The sequence below is a fragment of the Sciurus carolinensis genome, chromosome 1, assembly GCF_902686445.1.
Source record: "Sciurus carolinensis chromosome 1, mSciCar1.2, whole genome shotgun sequence".
Lineage (NCBI taxonomy): Eukaryota > Metazoa > Chordata > Mammalia > Rodentia > Sciuridae > Sciurus > Sciurus carolinensis.
This window is the reverse complement of record NC_062213.1, coordinates 201888255-201906884: the sequence shown is the minus strand read 5'-3', so window position 1 is coordinate 201906884 and position 18630 is coordinate 201888255. Positions and strand designations below refer to the sequence as shown.

General features: G+C 43.7%; 1 protein-coding gene across 2 annotated transcripts; it reads right to left on the bottom strand.

Moving 5' to 3' along the window:
• Positions 1 to 6441: 6441 nt before the first annotated feature.
• Positions 6442 to 17365, bottom strand: Dffa (DNA fragmentation factor subunit alpha). Of its 2 annotated transcripts, none has more exons than XM_047528644.1 (6): positions 17160 to 17365; positions 15287 to 15448; positions 13637 to 13779; positions 8440 to 8629; positions 8112 to 8263; positions 6442 to 7454 (listed from the first exon to the last, which is right to left on the bottom strand). In XM_047528644.1, the coding sequence occupies exons 1-6, from the start codon at positions 17356 to 17358 to the stop codon at positions 7242 to 7244; spliced, it is 1059 nt and encodes a 352-aa protein (XP_047384600.1). In that variant the 5' UTR covers positions 17359 to 17365; the 3' UTR covers positions 6442 to 7241. The 2 variants fall into 2 exon arrangements, with proteins under 2 accessions (XP_047384600.1, XP_047384610.1); XM_047528654.1 differs by having other exon boundaries at positions 7315 to 7454; positions 8058 to 8263.
• Positions 17366 to 18630: the final 1265 nt, after the last annotated feature.

Sequence of the window (18630 nt, the reverse complement as noted above, 5' to 3'; positions counted from 1 at the left end):
CACAAACACAAATAATTTTGGTGGTTCTTGCTGGACTGGACTCCATGTCATTGGGTTTTCCTTCCCACCTTCATTCTGGTGCTTGAGAGTTATGTCCTTGTCTTTCTTTGATTTACAATAGTTAAAGGCGCATATTTAAGAGTTCCGAATAGCATCTTATTTCAGTTTATTTTGATATGAATTGTCTAATTTAAAAAAAATATTTCTGGAAGTGGGGATGTGGCTCAGTGGCAAAGTGCTCACAAGGAAGGCCCCGGGTTCCATCCCAACACCGCAAACTTTACAAGCAAATTTTTAACATTGTGTTCCAAGAGCAAAATGATTATTCCTCATGTTTTAACTAAAATTAATTTTTAAATAAATGTTATGCTATTAAACAGACATCATGCTGACATGCTTATAAAAGTTAAATTCAAATTTGCTGTTATGGACCAGTTTTAATTAGTGAGTTAATATTAATTTGTTACAATTCTTCCCATGGATTATAGCTTCATTTTTGCTTTGTGAGGAAAGATGTCTACTTATAAAAGTGTTATTTCAAACCAGATGCATCAAGCTGCGCAGCTGCCCTGCCTGCCTGGTGCCTCAACTTCTCTTTTCCTTCTTCTCTCTCCCCTGCCCTCCCCTGCCCTCCCCTGCCCTCCTCTGCGCTCTCCCTCCTCTCCTTTTTCTGGGAATTGAACCCAGGGGCTTTTACCACCGAGCTGCATCCTCAGCCCTTTTGATTTTCTATTTTGAGACAGGTCTTGCTGAGTCGCTGAGGCTGGCCTGGGATGACAGGCATGACCACCACACCTGGCTCTAGTGCCTGGAGTCATAAGACTGGACCTCCACAGCCTCGTGTCAGGCTTTGTTCAGTGACAAATATGTGCTTTGTGTATGACCATCACACTGGTTTCCCTACTCGTCAGTGGTTTCCAGAGAATGATGATTAAAGGAGGTTGAATTCTGTTTCTTGTGACATAACACAGAGCAACCAAGTCCTGACTGAGCAGAATCTCGTTCTGCTCAGTGAAGTTAGGGGTGAACAAGTCTCTGTTTCGAAGCCCTGGTCCACGTTAGTTCTCCTTCGTAGCCCAGAAATCCTCTCTCCGATCCACATGTTGTTTATGACTCTTGAGATGTAGACTAGGGAAACGTCCACTGTGAAGGTTTAATGCTAAACTGTACGGCAGACTATTCAAGAAGGGCATGGCGGCAGGTCGGAGGTGCAGATTGGGCTCTGGTCCCCAGATGCTAAACTCCAAAGCTTAGAGATCCACACCCCGAGTTTGTAAAGTTTCTGAGGCCTAATGTTACGAAAACTAGCCAAGCCTGGCTGGAGGACACTGGAATATTATCCTGTTCTCTGGACACTAGGGAGCAGACTCTCCGAGTACGACTGCTGACCATTCCATTCTGTTTCCACAGAGCTGTACTCATATTCATAATTACTAGCTGAATAAAGTCTAATGTGAGGGAAGAGACTTAATAGCCTTTACATTTCCAAGCACAGCAGCTTCAAGAGAGCCATAATTGGGTCAGTGCTCTGGTGGAAGACGCCTGCCTCAAAGGCCAGTTAACCTCCAGAACTTAGTCTCTTAAGATTTTTCTAAAAGAAAAGCATACTCATTGTTTTCCAGTTTCAAATGGAGCCCTTCCTGCTGCACAATCCTTAAGACTGGTTATTTTTTATCATTTTTTAAAATAATTTTTCTAGTTCTTTATTTTATTTTTATTTTTTGGTATTAGGGATTGAACCCAGAGGCGTTTTACCTCTGAGCTACATCCCCAGCCCTTCTAATTTTTTTATTTTGAGAAAGGGTCTTACAAAGTTGCTCAGAGTCTTGTTAAATTGCTGAGGCTGGCCTCAAACTTATGATCCTCCTGCCTCAGCCTCCCAAGTTGCTGGGATTACAGACAGGAGCCACTGTTCTCTGGATTTTTTTTACCTTTTAACTAAGTATCTGAGAATAATGAGATGAGACTCTTGATGGTACCATCAAGAAATCCAACAAGTACAGGGAACTTCGTAAAATGCTTGCTGGTATGGACTGCATGTTAAAACTAGATTAAAATGCTTATGATTAATAAATTAAGGTTAAATCAAGTTTTTGGCAGGCTTCTCTTAAAGTTACCTTTCTGTAGTTCAGTGCAGTCCTGGGTCATCGGTAACTAAATAGCTTCAAATTCACTACTCATTATTATTTCTGGTATTTGGCACCAGAATAGATCCTTAGCTTCTGAGGAAAAACCAAGTTGATAAGTATCCCCCAGAACTCCTTCACAATGTTCAGCTTTCATACACTCAGATCAGTAAGCTCAGGAAAGATACTTTAAAACCTGATTTGAGCCCAGCTTAGTGATGCACACAACTGTAATCCCTCCAGCTTGGAGGCTGAGACAGGAGGATCACAAGTTCAAGGCCAGCCTCAGCATTTAGCGAGGCCCTAAGGAACTTAGTGAGACAGAGTCAGGGCAGGGGATGTAGCTCGCAGTAAAGCACCCTGGGTTTAATCTCTAGTACCACACAACAAAACCTGGGTGGAAGAGCGCCTGCTGATGGATGACCCACATTTTTTTTTTTTTGTATTGAACCCAGGGAGGTTTAAGCACTGAGCCACATCCCCAGCCCTTTCTCTATTATGGTTTTTATCATTATTATTATTATTTTATTTATTTATTTAGAGACAGGATCTCACTGACTTGCTTAGCACCTCACTTTTGCTGAGGCTGGGTTTGAACTCACGATCCTCCTGCCTCAGCCTCCTAAGCCACTACGATAACAGGTATGTGCCACCATGCCTGGCAGATGACCCACATCTAAACATCAGTAGGCTCTTGCACAGCAATAGTGATTCCATTTTTAACAAATTGGAAAAGGAAAAAATCATTTATATCACACCAGAAGGAAATTTTTGTTTTTAGACTAGAAAGGAAGAAGCAAAGTTCAGCCCACTATTTCCAACTTCCACAGCTAATCAAAAAGGTAACTTATCCTCCCAGTTTGCTTTTTCTTTCTTTTTTGGTGCTAGGGATTAAACCTTTAGCTTTCTACATGCTAGGCACACTTTCTACCATTTTTCATCTTAATTATGTACTTAAGTGATTAAAAATACATGTGTTTGTTTTATTAAAATATATGCTGGAGAAAAAGCTAGAAATTTTGGGGGGACAGTTCTTATAGCATGGTATTGAAAAACATCGAAGACAATTCAGTCTCTTTGTATTACTCTGTTGGAACTGCACAAGTGTTGTCTGATCTCCTTCAAGCAAATAGCCAAATTTGAAGTTCCATAATCTGGGGTGCAGTGTGTCTGCAGGCAGCGAGCCTCTTGCTTTCAAACAAGTTGGAGGACTCAGCACATAAGCTGTGTAGAGAACTCGAGCCGTGGATGGGTGTTTGGATATATCACGTCCAAGAGTCTTACAAAACTTCAAGAAGCAAAAACCTAACCAAAATACTCTAGCATACCCAGCCACTCACTCAGGAAGCTGAGGCAGGAGGATCACAAGTTGGAGGCCGGTTTGGGCAATTTAGCAAGACCTTGTCTCAAAATGAAAAACCAGACTGTCATGGTGATGCAATCCTATAATCCCAGTTAAGCCTGAGGCAGGAGGATCGCTATGTTTGAGGCCAGCCTCAGCAATTTTGCAAGATCTTCAATAACTTAACAAGACCCTGTCTCAAAATTAAAACAAACAAAAAAAGGATTGAGGTGTAGCTCAGAGGGATGGGCTCAGTCCCCAGTGTCTCCCCCCTCAAAGAAAATGGAGAGAGACAAACTGGAGGAAAATGAATTGAACAGCTAATTAGGAAATTGAGCAGCTAAACAATCTGGTGAGTAAAGGTGCATTAATAATTCTTGTAATTAACACGTTTTTTTAACAGACTACTATTATTTTATTCCTTTCTCTCTGGAAAATGAAAAATCCATTAGTTTTTTTCCTCTTGCTTTTACCCAGAAATTAAAGGTTGCTAAGTGGTAATTAGCACAGCTCTTGTCAAAGCCAATTGCCTAATGGGGACCGACATTTGACTCAAGTTCAAAGAATGGAATATGGCTAATGGAGAGTTCATTAGTCCCAGCTGCTTTCTTTGACATTCTTTTCTCCTACCTGAAGAGGCAGGCCCCACTCACTCCTATTTTTAGACATACTGCTGTGCTGCTTCGTGTGTTCTAGAAGGCCTGGAGGCACAGTGGAGTAGGGAAGGTGAGTGATTCTGGGGCCATCTAAGGGGTTTGTAACTGCTCTCACTGCACATCTGGGCTGGTTTGCAGGCTGAGGTCTTTGCCCTACAGACCCGCTGACAGAAACAGACATTTTTCTTCTGGAAGGGCAAAGATGGGGGCGTCTATATAATTGATGAATAGAGGCATCTTTCTCCATTTTCATACGCTTACTATTGTGCAAATTGTTCAGTATTCACTGAACTCACATACCGCTCTGCTACCACCAGCATGAAGGCTTCGTGTGTTGGCAATTAGATCACAGATGTATTAGGCTTTTCCCAGTTGAGCCAACTCCAGCTTACCACACAGGTGTAACAAACCCAGTGGTCTGACTAGAAAAGCATGCGCAGACCTAAAACATACAGAGAAGCGGCAAGAGTGCTAGCATTACAACTGGAACACCTGCCTTTGAATCCCAGTCCTCTGAGGGAAGTCACCGAACCTCACTGAGCCCCTTTGCTCACATACAGAATAACACAAGTTACACACTGCTTATTCATCCAGTCTTGTGAGGCTCCAGGGTGCTAAGTGCTAAGACACAGCAGACTAGAAATTGCTAGAAAAGTCCTCAGTGGGCATCCCTGCTCCTCCAGGGCCATCTGGGAGCATGCAGATGCTTTTAGTTGTCTCGCTCATGAGGTCACTTCTGGCTCTGAGTACATGTGGGGTGGATATTCGTTTTCCTGCAATACAAAGGACAAAGTGGTCCCACATCCTGCATGGATTCTGGATGTCATATTGGACACTGATATGGATGAAAACCTCCTCAAACTTAGTCTGAAACCGTTCTGTTTTATATATGAATAGGCTTTTTTGCAGTTTTCCTATACTTTGGATTTTCTAGGAATGTAGTAGCTACCTTGTAACTCAAGTAAGAAGTGTTATTTTTTGTTCATTGCTTTCTTTTGGGAAACCCCATTACCAAGTGCTCCTTTTGATATTTGATTGACCATCACAACACATTTTGCCTTTCTGCCTTTGTCAAATTCTTGGTAATTCAACTAGGCATGGTGGCCTAGCTGCCTGTAATTCCAGTGATTCAGGAGGTAGTCACAGGAGTTCAAGTTCACAAGTTCAAGGCCAGGGTGGATGACTTACCAAGAGTGTCTCAAAATAAGACATAATAAAAAGGGTTGAGACTGTCAGTCAGTGGGAAAGCACCCTGGGTTCAATCCCCCAGTAACAGGAAAAAAAAAAAAAAGTCAGTAATTCAATATGGAAGTAAAGGCATCTAAAGACACTTGAGTGCTTTTGGTCACATTCAGACAGCGAAGTACATGCTATTTTATTGCAGTTATTTTCCTTTTGCATCTTCTGAAATATTATTCTTGTGTGAAGATGAATGCTTTAGGGGACTGGGGTTGTGGTTCAGTGCTTGCCTGGCATGTGTAAGGCACTGGGTTCGATTCTCAGCACCTCATATAAATGAATAAAACAAAGGTCCATTGACATAAAAAGATACATTAAAAAAAGATTAATGTTTTAGGTTTTCAGCTATAGCTTTTATTTAAGGAAAATTCAGGGAGATATAGCAAAATAAGCTATAAAAAGGGAAACATTGGGGCTGAGTGAGAGCCACTGATGTAAAGCATGAGGAAGAAGGTGCTAAGAGAGCGGCACGGTGGCCCATGCCTGTGACCCCAGCAACTCAGAAGGCTGAGGCAAGAGAGATACAAGTTCAAGGTCGGCCTCAGTGAGACCCTGTCTCAAAATAAAAAATAAAAAGGGCTGGGGAGGAGCTGAGGCTGGGGCTCAGTGGCAGAGCGCTTCCCTAGGATGTGTGAGGCCCTGGATTCCATCCTCAGCACCACATATAAATAAATAAAATAAAGGTCCATCAACAACTAAAAATTAAAAAAAAAAAAAAAAAAAAAAAGGCTGGGGATGTGATTCAGCGGTAAAGCACCCCTGGGTTCAATCCCCAGTACCAAAAAAAGTGCTAAAGAGGTCTAAGCGCCACCCCTGCCCCTCTGCCCAAGATCCTAGGAGACAATTTCATTTTACCTCACCTTTACCCCATGACCTAATGTCTCCTTTCTCTGCTTAGTAACCAGCCAGCAGGGGCTGGGGATAGAGATGTGCTGAGCATTAGCACAGGTGGGTGCTGAGTTCAAGTCCTGCCACCAAAAACACAAACAAAACACGTGAAGCACATTGCTCGGTGGGTGGCACCGTTTTCCTCTAGGCATGCATTAAAAGAGTCAAATAAGTCCACAATAACGCACCATCCTTTTCCAACAAGGAGACTGTATTATAGATTACAGACCTGCAGAGCAAGTTTGTACAGAAACAGGAAGAATATAAACCAGAATGTGCTGCTCCCAGAGAGACTTGGAGCCATATTGCCTGGAAATCACTTTAATGGCCTTTTATACCCCCTGCTGATAAAACATATTAGAAAATAAAAAGAGTTTCACAGTGGTAACATATATAATTTCACAATACTGTGTTAGATATTAGAACTGGTGAATCAGACTCTGTATGTCCCTGTGGTCTGCATACTTAATATGTGCCTTTTAACAAACAAACAAAAATTCATTAATTTGAGACAAGTTTGTGGCCATAATCAATAGTCCATTAGTCACCTCTACTGTTATGTCTAAAATTCTGCAGTCGAATCTGTGTAACAGGGATGGTGAGTCCCAGACATGACAGTTTCTTTTCACTGCCCTTGACAAGCACTTCATTTACTTCCTGTTTTGGCTGCTGGGGACGGAACCCAGGGCCTTGCAGAGGCCACGCACCTGCTCTAGCTCTGAGCCACGCCCCCAGCCCTGACAAGTACTTTTAAACAGAGCACATGAGTGTATGTGCTCAGAGTAGGCCGGATCGTTCAAGAGCAGAAGAGCAAGTGCAGAGACCTGGCTCACTTTTCTGGAGTGGGCATAAGCCAGTGTCCAGCCCGGCCAGGAGGGCATGCACGAAGGCAGAGGGCAGAGCAGGACGCAGGCAATAAGGAGGTCAGGCTGAAGGATTTCACTGATGACAAGCCAAGGCTGCGGGCTTCCTCTGTGTTTCCAGCTGTAGCTACGTGGGGTCGTGCTTGGCTCTTTTAGGACTCTGCGGCTCTTCAGGCAGGGGATTCCTCCTTGCTGAAAGATTCCTGAGAGAGCACCAGCTCTGCACCTGCTGCAGGCGCAGGGTGAGCTCCTGGTCACAGGCCCGTTGAACCATTTCTGCCTTCTTTATGTCCCAGTTCAAGACAACTGCAAACGCTCTGGGGTCCTCCCTGGTAACCAACTGCAGCAAGAATAAGAACCACTGAGAACCACTCCTGTGTGCCTCGTCTGAGTTTTTGGGATTTTCTTTAGGGGAGTAAGATTAGGCAACATCAGCTCAGGTGTTCTGTCTTTATGCTGAAACGCCAGTTTTCTTTCACTGTAAATCCTCCCGTGCCTTCTCTTACCATTCAACACTACCAGGAAATTGAGCCACGCTCCTGTCAACAAAACTTCCTTCCCTTCTGTCTACAACAGGGAGGCATCTGGGACAAGGACAGAGGACCAGGAGTAGCACCCACCCTGACGGGCTTCCTTTGTCCGGCTCCTAGTTGCCTGGCTCTAGAGGCTGACAATTCTGCCTTCTCACGTGCTATTTTATGGGTCTTGGGACTGAACTGGAAGCCATCTCGAGCCCTGCTTTCTGTCCCTGTCAGCTTTAGTCATTTCATTACAATCCTGGACCAGAGAATGACGTTTGATGATCTGAGGACGTGCACGTCTTCTCTTTAAAGCCCTCCTCATGTTAGTACATGCTTTGGCATATGATAGGCAAACTGGCAGTTAAGTGTCAGCCTCTGCAGAGGTGAACAGAAACCCCACACACGCCTCCGCACAGTCTTACTACTTCTCCAGAGCGGGTCCTTCCCTGAGCTCAGTGTCCCTGGGTCTCGCCCACCTCCAGATCCTGACTAGACAAGCTCAGCTCAGGCGCAGGCTTCTCTTTTAGCACGGTCAGAAGCTGGCCCCTAAGTGCGATTTCTGAGGCGATCTCTGTGCTGACAGCCGTGTCGACTGCATCCACATCTTCACTGAGGGCAGCTCTGGACTCTGCAAAGCAGATGTGAGAGAGATGAGCACAACGTGCAATCACACAGCCAGCTCCCAGGTAGAGCAACTGCTGGGTAAGAGAAACGTCATTCTAAGTGTTCCTGGCTGCCTGCAAGTGGGTCCTTTCTCGAGGAAAGGCTCCTGAGCGCTCAGGGTAACCCCCAGCAGAGTCCTACCTTCCTGCTTTGACAAGATGCCTCCCTCCTTCTCCAAAGCCTGGAGATAAAGCTCCAGGAGCTGCTTGGACTGACGGGCTTCCTCTCTCTGGTCCAGCACCTGCTGGAGTGTGTTCTGGAGCCCCTGGACAGCAGCACAACTTTGGCAGAGCTCCTGAGCCAGGTCTGAACACGGAACATCGATAAGCACCTAAGGAACAAACACAAACTCTGAGAAACTGCAAACTACCTTCTAAACCTGGTGCTCTCCCTCAGATACATTCATCGCAGAACCCATTTCAGTTTTCCCCAAAGTTCCTATCATGGTGGGCTGAGGGTCAAGAGAGGGGCCTGTGAGGCTTCCAGTACCCTCCCAGTGTGGAAACTGGGAAGGCGAGGCTTTGGTGCCTCATTAAAAACAAAACCAGGGGCTGGGGTTGGGGCTCAGTGGTGGAGCGCTTGCCTGGCGCATCTGAGGCACGGGTTCCATCCTTAGCACCACATAAAAATAAATAAATAAATAAAGGTATGTGTCCATTTGTAACTAAAAATGTTTAAAAAACCAAACCCCAATATTTAGAAGCCCACTGTAAGAATATAAATACACATCTGATCATTTATATAATGAATCAATGTGACGCTGTTTTAAGCAAAAGTTCCTCTCATGATTTTAACCTTAAATACTTTTCACTACATTTGTTCATAGTTTTAAGTTTTTTCGTTGTTGTTTGTTTTTTGGTGGGGCAGGGGTTTCTGGGGATGCTCAATCCCTAAGCCACATCCCCACCCTTTTTATTTTTTGAGACAGGGTCTCGCCAAGTTGCTGAGGCTGGTCTCAAACCTGTAATCCTCTTACCTCAGCCTCCCAAGTCACTGGGATTACAGGTGTGTGCCACCACATCCAGCTTGTTCATTGTTTTAAAAGATGCCATTTTAAAATGGTAATCTATACTTAGCTTTTATGTATTTATTGGTGCCTGGGATTGAACCAGGGGGCACTTTACCACTACATTCCCAATCCTTTATTTATATTTTTTATTTTGAAACAGGTTCTTGCTAAGTTATTGAGGCTGGCTGCGAACTTGTAATCCTCCTGCTTTGGCTTCCTGAATTGTTGGGATTATAGGCATGTGTTACCACACCTGGCTATACTCAGCTTTGGTTTTTTGTTTCTGTTTTTTTTTTTTTTTTTTTTTTTTTTAGGTACTAGGATTGAAATTGAACCCAGGGGTGTTTTACCACTGAGCTAAGTCCCCAGCTCTTTCTAATTTTTATTTTTAGACAGGGTCTTACTAAGTTGCTTAGGACCTGGCTAAATTGCTGAGGCTGGCCTTGAATTTGTGATCCTCCTGCCTCAGCCTCCCAAGCCACTGGGTTTACAGGCATGCACCACCACACAGGTTATACTCAGCTTTTATTTATTTTTTATTTATTTATTTATTTTTGTGGTGCTGGGGATTGAACCCAGGGCCTTGTGCTTGCAAGGCAAGCACTCTACCAACTGAGCTATCTCCCCAGCCCTATACTCAGCTTTTAAATAACATGTTTGATTTGTGAATTAAGCAATTGTTATATCCTAAATCTGCTAGAAGGATAATAATTTTTTTTTCCAGTACTGGGGATGGAACCCCAGGTAAGGCCTATGCTAGATGCTAGGTAAATGCCACCTAGCTACACCCCCAGTCCAGGGATAATTTTTTTTTTTTTTTTTTGTGGTGCTGGGGATTGAACCCAAGGCCTTGTGCTTATGAGGCAAGCACTCTACCAACTGAGCTATCTCCCCAGCCCCCAGGGATAATTCCTAAGAAGGTTCAGTTTTTTGGGGATATACAGCACTAGATAAAAAATGCGCTTTAAAAGAAAAAGCAAACTGCTAACATTTGGGCAGTGGCTCTCAAGTCAGCTGTGTTTTAGCCCTAGTGTGAAGCTCAATAAACAAAATAGAGAGCCTGTATTTCTTGAGTACTAGATTGGGAAGGGCCTCTCTGAGGAAAAGACTTTATTTTTAGATTTTATGTTGCATCAATTTTTGAACAGGCAATGTTAATATATTCACAAGTTCAGAATTCTAGAGGTAAGAACCTCACAGGGAGGTACTAGATTACCCCCATTTTACAGATGTGGAAAATGAGGTGAGAAAGGGTAAGTGACTTCCCAAGAATCAGTCTTGTTCGAAGACTCACAACCATGTGCAAATGATCTCTGTGCTCTTTCCTTCCCTCCCATCTGTCCTCAAGGTCCTCGTTCCCCTTGGCCTCAAGTTTTCCTGTATCTGTGGGTGACTGCCTCACGAGTTCTCTTTGAGTGTCCTAAGCTTCCCTCAGGGCCAAGGCTCTGACTAGCAACTCACAAGCTGATGTCTCTATTTAGGTAAGGCTTATGGTGCTCCCCAAAGGATCCCTTGAGATATGCTAGTCTGTTGAGGTGGGAAGGAAGCTCATGATCACTTTCTTTCTTTCTTTTTTTTTTTTGGTACCAGGGATTGAACTCGGGGTGCTTAACCACTGAGCCACATCCCCAGCCCTTTTTTTTCCTGGTATTTTATTTTGAGACAGGATCTTGCTAGGTTGCTTAGGGCCTTGCTAAGTTGTTGAGGCTGGCTTTGAATTTGCAATCTTCCTGCCTCAGCCTCCCTAGTTGCTGGGATTACAGGCATGTGCCACTATGCCTGGTTCTTTTCTTTTTTATTGTAGTACTGGAGATCCAACCCAGGGCTTCACATATTCTAAGCAAGTGCCAGCCCATTTTCCATTGCTGAGGCTAGCTTTTTTTTTTTTTTTGTAGATGGACACAATACTTTCATTTCATTTATTTTTCTGTGGTGCTGAGGACTGAACCCAGTGCTCCACTTGTGCCAGGCATGTGCTCCACCACTGAGCCACAACCCTAGCCTCTGAGGCTAGCTTTGAACTTGGATCTTCCTATCTCAGTCTCCAGAGTAGCTGGGATTATAGGTGTGCACTCCATGCCTGTCCTTTCTGTTTGTTAAAAAAAATAATAATAATAAAGAAGGCTCCTGATTTCCCTAACTTGGAACACTGGCTCCAAACTTCCCATGCAGCTCCATCTTGCCCTGTAGCTTTCTGTTTAATTGTCACGTCTTGGGAACCTGCCAATGTTTATCCAATGCATGTACCCTTTAATTTAGCAGTTACACCTGTACATTTATTTTACAGATAAGTGACTATGCAAAATGACCTTGGTATACCTCTTGCAAGACTGATGCAATCCAAGTGTCCGAGGTGTGGGAGCTTTGTTTTTGTTGATTTTGCTTTTCTTGGTACTAGGAATTGAACCCGGGGCAATTTACCACTGAGTTACATCTCTTGTCCTTTTTTTTTAAATTTTGCGACAAGGTCTTGCTGAATTGCTGAGGCCTTGAACTTGAGATCCTCCTGCCTCAGCCTATCAAGTTGCTGGGATGAGAGGTGTGCAGCACCACACTTGGGTTGTGAGTCCTTTTTCTTTTTTTCTTTTCTTTTTTTTTTTTTTTTTGGTGCTGGGGATCTTGTGCTTACAAAGCAAGCACTCTACCAACTGAGCTATCTCCCCAGGCCCGTGAGTCCTTTTTCTTCAACATCTTTACTGAAATGTAATTCATATACCATATGATTCCTTCATTTAATGGGTTTCAGTATAAAATACAATAGATTTAGTATGATCATAGTGTTATGTAACCACACTACAATCAATTTTATAATGTTCCCACCACCAGCTTGAAGTGTAGCTCAGTGGTACAGCATGTGCTTAGCATGTGTGAGACCTTGGGTTCGGTCCCCAGCACTAAACAAAAACACATGCATTTTTTTTACCACCCTAAAAAGAAACCCATTAGCAGTTACTAGCTATTCCTCCTCAGTGCCCACAGCCCAACGTCAATCTGCTTTCTTTCTCTATGGATTTGCACATTCTGGCCATGTCACATACATCTAATTGTAAATTATGTGCACTTTGAGCCTGGCTTCTTTCACTCCTTGTAATGTTTTCGAGGCTCATCCATGTTGTAACGTGCACTAATATTCCGTTTCTTTTTATGGCCAAATAATATTCTGCACTACAGACTTACTATATTTTGTTTATTCATTCATCAGCTAATGGACGTTTGAGTGGTTTTCACTTTTTAGCTACCGGTAGATCTACTTTTCTATACCTCTTGGATTTTGAAACATGAATATTCATATTCCTTATTCAAAATAAATATGTAAGTTTAAAAATAGCCAAGAAGTCACTTCCATACCCCCAATTCAGTACCACACCCACAGTGTTCAGAGCCAGGCGAGGCCCAGGACAGAGATTCAACCAATAGTTTTTAAATGAAAACATACTCCCCACCCCCAACTTTGCTGGAGAGGAAATGCAAGGGAAGAAGCCAACCTGCTGCCACATAGTCAAAAAGACAGCTGGAGTCTGAATCCAGCTACTCCACCTCTACATTCCTTAGCAGCACATCCCTGACCCCTGCAGTCCACCTAAATGGGTGCAGTGTGGAGACTGGACATCTGTATTTTTAAAAAATGCACAGGTGACACTGATCCATGGGCTGAATAAGAGCTACTCAGCTGGCATAGTGGTGCAGGCCTGTAATTTCAGCTACTCAGCAGGCTGAGGCAGGAGGATTGCAAGTTTGAGGTCAGTCTAGGCAACTTGTGAGACATTGTCTCAAGATGAAAATTTAAAAAAAAAGGTCTGGGGATGCAGTTCAGAGGTAGAGTGCTTCCTTAGCTTGTGGGAGACCCTGGGTTTAATCCCCAGTACTGCCAAAAAAAACCCAAATCCAAACAAAAACAAAAATAACCCTTTAAAAAAAATTAATAAATAAATAAATAAAAGGGGGCTGGGGAGATAGCTCAGTTGGCAGAGTGCTTGCAAGCAAGCACAAGGCCCTGGGTTCGATCCCCAGCACTGCAAAAAAAAAAAAAAGAAAAAAAAAAACAAAAACAAAAACAAAAAAAAACTACTGTCGGTGATCATCATAAAACGAAGACTCTTAGTTATAATGTAAGAATTACTTAAAAATTAGGAAATTGATGGGGGTAGAGTGCTTGCGTAGCATGCAGAAAGTCCTGGGTTCAATTCCAAGACTACAAAAAAATAAAAAATAAAAAAGTTAAGAATTAAGAAATAATGAAATTATTATGGGAAGAGGCCTGGAACCTAAGGAGGAGCTGGGGGCTGCAGAGGCTGGGAGGGCGCTGCTGAGGCTGTGGAGGGGGCTTACTTGAAGGTCCTCCTCTGACAGCAGGATAATGCTGGACAGATCTTGTTTCAGCCGCTTGGCCACATTCTTCCACCTCAGTCCTGCCCCGCTGTCTGTCTCATCCATATCAACAGACTCTTGGGAAATCCAAGCTGTGCCTCCATCTGATATTTAAGAGAAAACGCCAGTCAGAGTTACTTCAAGTTCCGTTTCCACCTGCCTGTTAGCACAGACCTCTGGAGGAGGATGTGTATCCTTCCCACCCACCACTAAGGACAGGGGAAGAAAGAACCTGCTCTCAAGGATTCACAGGAAAGCCAATCCCCACCTAGGATCTTAAATTTTCCTTCTTTATTTTTTGTGTGAAATGTTCCGTATTCTTTTATGGGAAGAGGCCACTTCACCCCAATATGTGGTCATGCATGGACCCAGGAGCCTACCACACCTCCATTTTGTTGCTTTTGTATAGGAAAACATTCATCCTCATCAGCACTTCTCCCTGCATGGGACTGGTTCCATCCTTAAAGAGCAAGCCATCACTTGCTGCCCCTGGGCACAAGTACAACTGTGGCTGGAGAGCCATTGCTAAAGGCTGATTCCCCAATTTAGTAGCAATGACTTTTCTGAAGACACTTCTTTGATCCTTGGTTGCTAATAGTTGCCTTTTATTTATGTTTTAGGGACCAGGGGTTGAACCCAGGGGTGCTTTAGCACTGGACTACATCCCAGTCCTTTTTTGTTTTATTTGGAGACAGGGTCTCACTAAGTTGCTGAGGCTGGCCCTGAACTTGTGATCCTCCTGCCTCAGCCTCCCAAGTCCCTGGGATTACAGGCGTGGGCACCCACCCCAGCTCTGTTAGTTGCCTTTGCATCTCCAGTGATGAGGTGACAGTGATAGGTAACATTTATTGAGCCCTTACCAAGTGTCAGGTAGGACCTAAATACAGTTGACAATGTCTGGTTGTCAAAGCTGAGGCAGGGGACATTGAGTGATAAAGGCAAAGACGTTGCTAAACCTTCTCCTATGTACACAATGGCCTCTCACCATGGAGGATTCTCTGGTTCAAAATGTCAATGATATTATTGAGAAGCCTTGGTTTCATACCATATTATGCTTTATGATGATCCTACGAGATAGGTGCTGAAATCATGATGACAATAAGAATCACCTGGCTAGTAAATGGCAGTGCTAGGATTCAGACCCAGACAGCCTGATTCCAGTCTGGTAAACTCTGAATGAGTTGAGAATTACATCTCACTTCTCTCTCTCTCTCTCTTTTTTTTTTTTTGTCAGGGTAGGGTGGGGTGGGATGGGTACCAGGGATTGAACTCAGAGGCACTCAATCCCTGAGCCTCATCCCCAGCCCTACTTTGTATTTTATTTAGAGACAGGGTCTCACTGGGTTGCTTAGCACCTTACTGTTGCTGAGGCTGGCTATGAACTCACGATACTCCCGACTCAGCCTCCTGAGTCACTGGGATTACAGGTGAGTGCCAACATGCCCAGCTATCTCGCTCCTCTTTATCCCCAGAACTTTGCACCACGTCTGGCATGCAGAAGGCACTCAGGTAAACATTTGTGGCATTAATGCTTAAACAGCCAAACAGCAATCAGATGCTTGTGCAATGAAATCAATTATGATGATGTCAGACATGGCCAGCGTTCCTCACCTGAATTGCTGTATGTCCACTTCTCATTACTGGCCAATGCCACAAACTTGGTGTTGGAAGGTAGACAGAGGAAGTAATCATCATCATCCACTATGGTACCATCCTCTGCTAGGACCAGAGTGACCGGTGTCAGGGACTTGTCAATGGCTAGAATGTCACAGGCTGAGAAGAATAAAATATTTGGCAACTGAAAAATATCCATAAGGAAATTATATCCAGTACTCTCAATATGGATGCCCCCTGAGCTGAGCAGAATTCCTGAGATAATATTAAGTACAATAACGATTATAACTATTAACATTAAAGTAACCCTTACCATGTGGCCTGATATTATTTTAAGTGCTTTTCATAACCAGTAGTAATCCTATAAGGTAGGTACTGTTATTATTTCCATTTTACAGAAAATGAACCCAAGGCTTGGAGAGGTTAAGTAACTTGTCCAAGATCACACAATAAGTGGCAGAGGGGGGATAAATCTGAAAATGTTTCCTTCAGTTACTCTGCACCCCCATCCAGGAGACATTGAGTCTGTCCTTGAATGAACAACCAACCAATACAAGTCTGGTTTGATTCCTTGTACATATGTGTTCTTTCATTTATTCATTTAGTGGTCATCTAAAATTTTCCTGTGTGTGGGTTGATCCCTAGCATTGCAAAAAAAAAAAAAAATTCTCCTATGTATCAAATGTGTCCAAAAAAAAAAAAAAAAAGGAGAGAAAAGAAAGAATACTTTTTGTTCTTTGCAGTATCTTCCTTTATAGCTATTCTAGCTTAAAGGAAAATATAAGAGAGGCAGAAGCTTCTATGAGTAGCTTTTCATTTTTATCATCACTGGGCAAGATCCTTTCTCCAGAGCCAGTCTGTAGCATCCTGCTGAGTGATGGCAATGCATTAAATACCAAGATCAGATTAAATAGAAAAAGCTGAGACTACAAATATCCTTTGGCAATGTTGTCTATCAACCAAAATAAAACAGCAAACCTGTATAGGCCCAGCTACAGAGAACAGAAGTCTCAGCCAAGGCTATCCATCCAGTGCATGGAAGTACAACTAAAATCGAAGTAACCTAATGCCAGGAAGGAATATGTAAACCCTTATGAAGAAAAATCCATGTCACCAAAGCATTTATATTTCCTAGGTCTCATATCTTCTGCAAGACATCTGCTGGAGCTGTGTGACTCAGAGGAAGACCTTGAGGCAGGATGACATCATGTTTGGGATTGGTTCACACGTTAAAACTGCAGAAATTTTTTGGATACATAATTCGTTGCTAGGGGCTACCAACACTTGTATTCATTTGAATGTATTATATCATTTGAGAATACCAGAAATCTTTTGTAACAGGGCTACACCCTCTTTGCTAATGAGAAAACTAAGCGTCTTGAGATGGTTAAGTGCAAGTTCAAGCAGTCTGGGGCCGGGCTCAGAATTTCCATCAGCTCACGTTCATTGCCTGGACCCTACAAGAGCTGTCATCTGCAGCTCCCTCTTTGTGGCACAGGTACCAGTAGCAGCTGACCGTGGCAACTCGCCTGCACTCCTCGGTGGGCTCATCTGGGGGGCCAGCGCCACCTTGGTCAGCCAGAGAGGCAGGAATGCACCAGGCTTCTTGTGGTCCAAAATATGTTTCAGGCAAGACACCTAAGTGGAATCGGTCTTCTTTTGCATATTGCTTCCGATTCCCCCCCATAACGTCTCACACGAGATAAATGTCTGCAATGTCAATCGCTATACCTTGGGACATTTTTGTCCCAAGGCTCCACCGAGTTGCGAGAATACTCGCCACCCTGCCCGACCGTCCCTTGCCTCCACCGGACATATTCACCCGCGGAGTTCTCCCAGTCCCCCGCCCCGGTCCGGGCCCCGGGCCAACCCTTGCTCCTCAGCTCCTCGAGGCTGGACGCCGCCACGCCATGCTGTTCGCGGCTCTGATTGCGGCGCAGCAGACACGGCTTTAGAGGCCGGATCTCGTCGGGTCCCGGAGCGACCGCAGTCACCTCCATCCTCTTCAAGGTGGGACCTGCCTCTGGGAAGTCCGGGGAAGCTGCGTAAGACACTCCTTCTATCCTCATTGCTTCCCGCGGCCTGTCGGGAGATGTAGTTCTCGCAGAAACAAATCGCGCGTGAGACCAAGGCACGCCGGGAGATGTAGTTCTAGTTGTAGTCAGTCACGTGTGGCCCCGGGGCATGCCGGGAGCTGTAGTGTCTGCGTGTACAAAACTGACGTGTGTGTGCGTCTGTCTGCCTGCCTGCCTGCCTGCCTGCCTGCCTGCCTGCCTTTCTGTTAGTCTGTGTACGCGAGCTCGTGAGAGGTGTTTGGCGGTACTGCAGAATGGAACTCGGTCTCAAGCATGTTAAGCACACGTTCCTCCACTGAGCTACATCCCTAGTCTAGTTTTTAATCCTATATTTGGGAGTTGCAGTTGAAAGTTTACAAATGAGGTTAGTGGGGATTTATTTTGCATCACACACACATATCCTTTCTTGGAATTTTTGATTGTCCTTATGTCCATATATAGATGCATAATGTTCATCCTTAAATAAAAGTCTGTCATTTGATTCCCTACTTCACCTGTGCAAATCGGTTTGAAGTCTGCTGAAAAAAATGCTTAAATACATAAATAGATTGTTTAAAAAATTACAGGAGGCCACTATTCAGGACTAAGCTCCTGCACCATGCTGCAACAGACCCGACTAAAAATCTAAATAGAGGACTGAGAGTGTAGTAGTAAAGCACTTGCCTAGTGTGTGCAATGTCCCTGGGTTCAGTCCCCAGCACTGGGGGAAAAAATGGAGTCTACTCTACCGAACTGAAACTAAACTGCTAATCTCAATCCCAGAAATCAGGATTACAAAGATAACAGCCAGGTGTCCTAAACAGGCCAATTTTAACTGGCATGATCGAGAAGTTCCCTCTGGGGCTGGAGATGTAACTCAGTTGGTAGAGTGCTTGCCTTGCGTGCACAAGGCCCTGGGTTCAATCCCTAGCACCACAAAAAAAAAAAAAAAAAAAAAAAAAAAAAAAAAAAAAACTCCCTCTGCCTTCATTCTTATACAGAAAAGTAACTTGAAGATATGTTGACCAGTTATTTTCTTATTGCTCTCCTTCTCTGTCCTCGTTATATAAGGAAAGTAACTTTGAAATGACCAATCTGTTATTTTGTTGTTGTTTATGCCTATAAAGTTAACCTATTATGCTGTGCTCATTGAAACACTTATTCTATTTGATGGAATGAAGAATTGCCTGATTTTAGAATTGAAAATAAATCAAAATTGAAAAATTGAAAATAAGAAAATTTGTTCTTTGGCAAGACTAAACATTAAGAGGTATGTCAGCTGGAAAA

Coding starts and splice junctions, on each gene's coding strand:
- Dffa (XM_047528644.1), bottom strand. CDS start 17,358: ATGAGGATAGAAGGAGTGTCTTACGCAGCTTCCCCGGACTTCCCAGAG. Junction 13,780..15,286: donor GTGGACATACAGCAATTCAG/GTGAGGAACGCT, acceptor CTTAAATATCAG/ATGGAGGCACAGCTTGGATT. Junction 8,630..13,636: donor TGTCAGAGGAGGACCTTCAA/GTAAGCCCCCTC, acceptor TTTGTTCCTTAG/GTGCTTATCGATGTTCCGTG.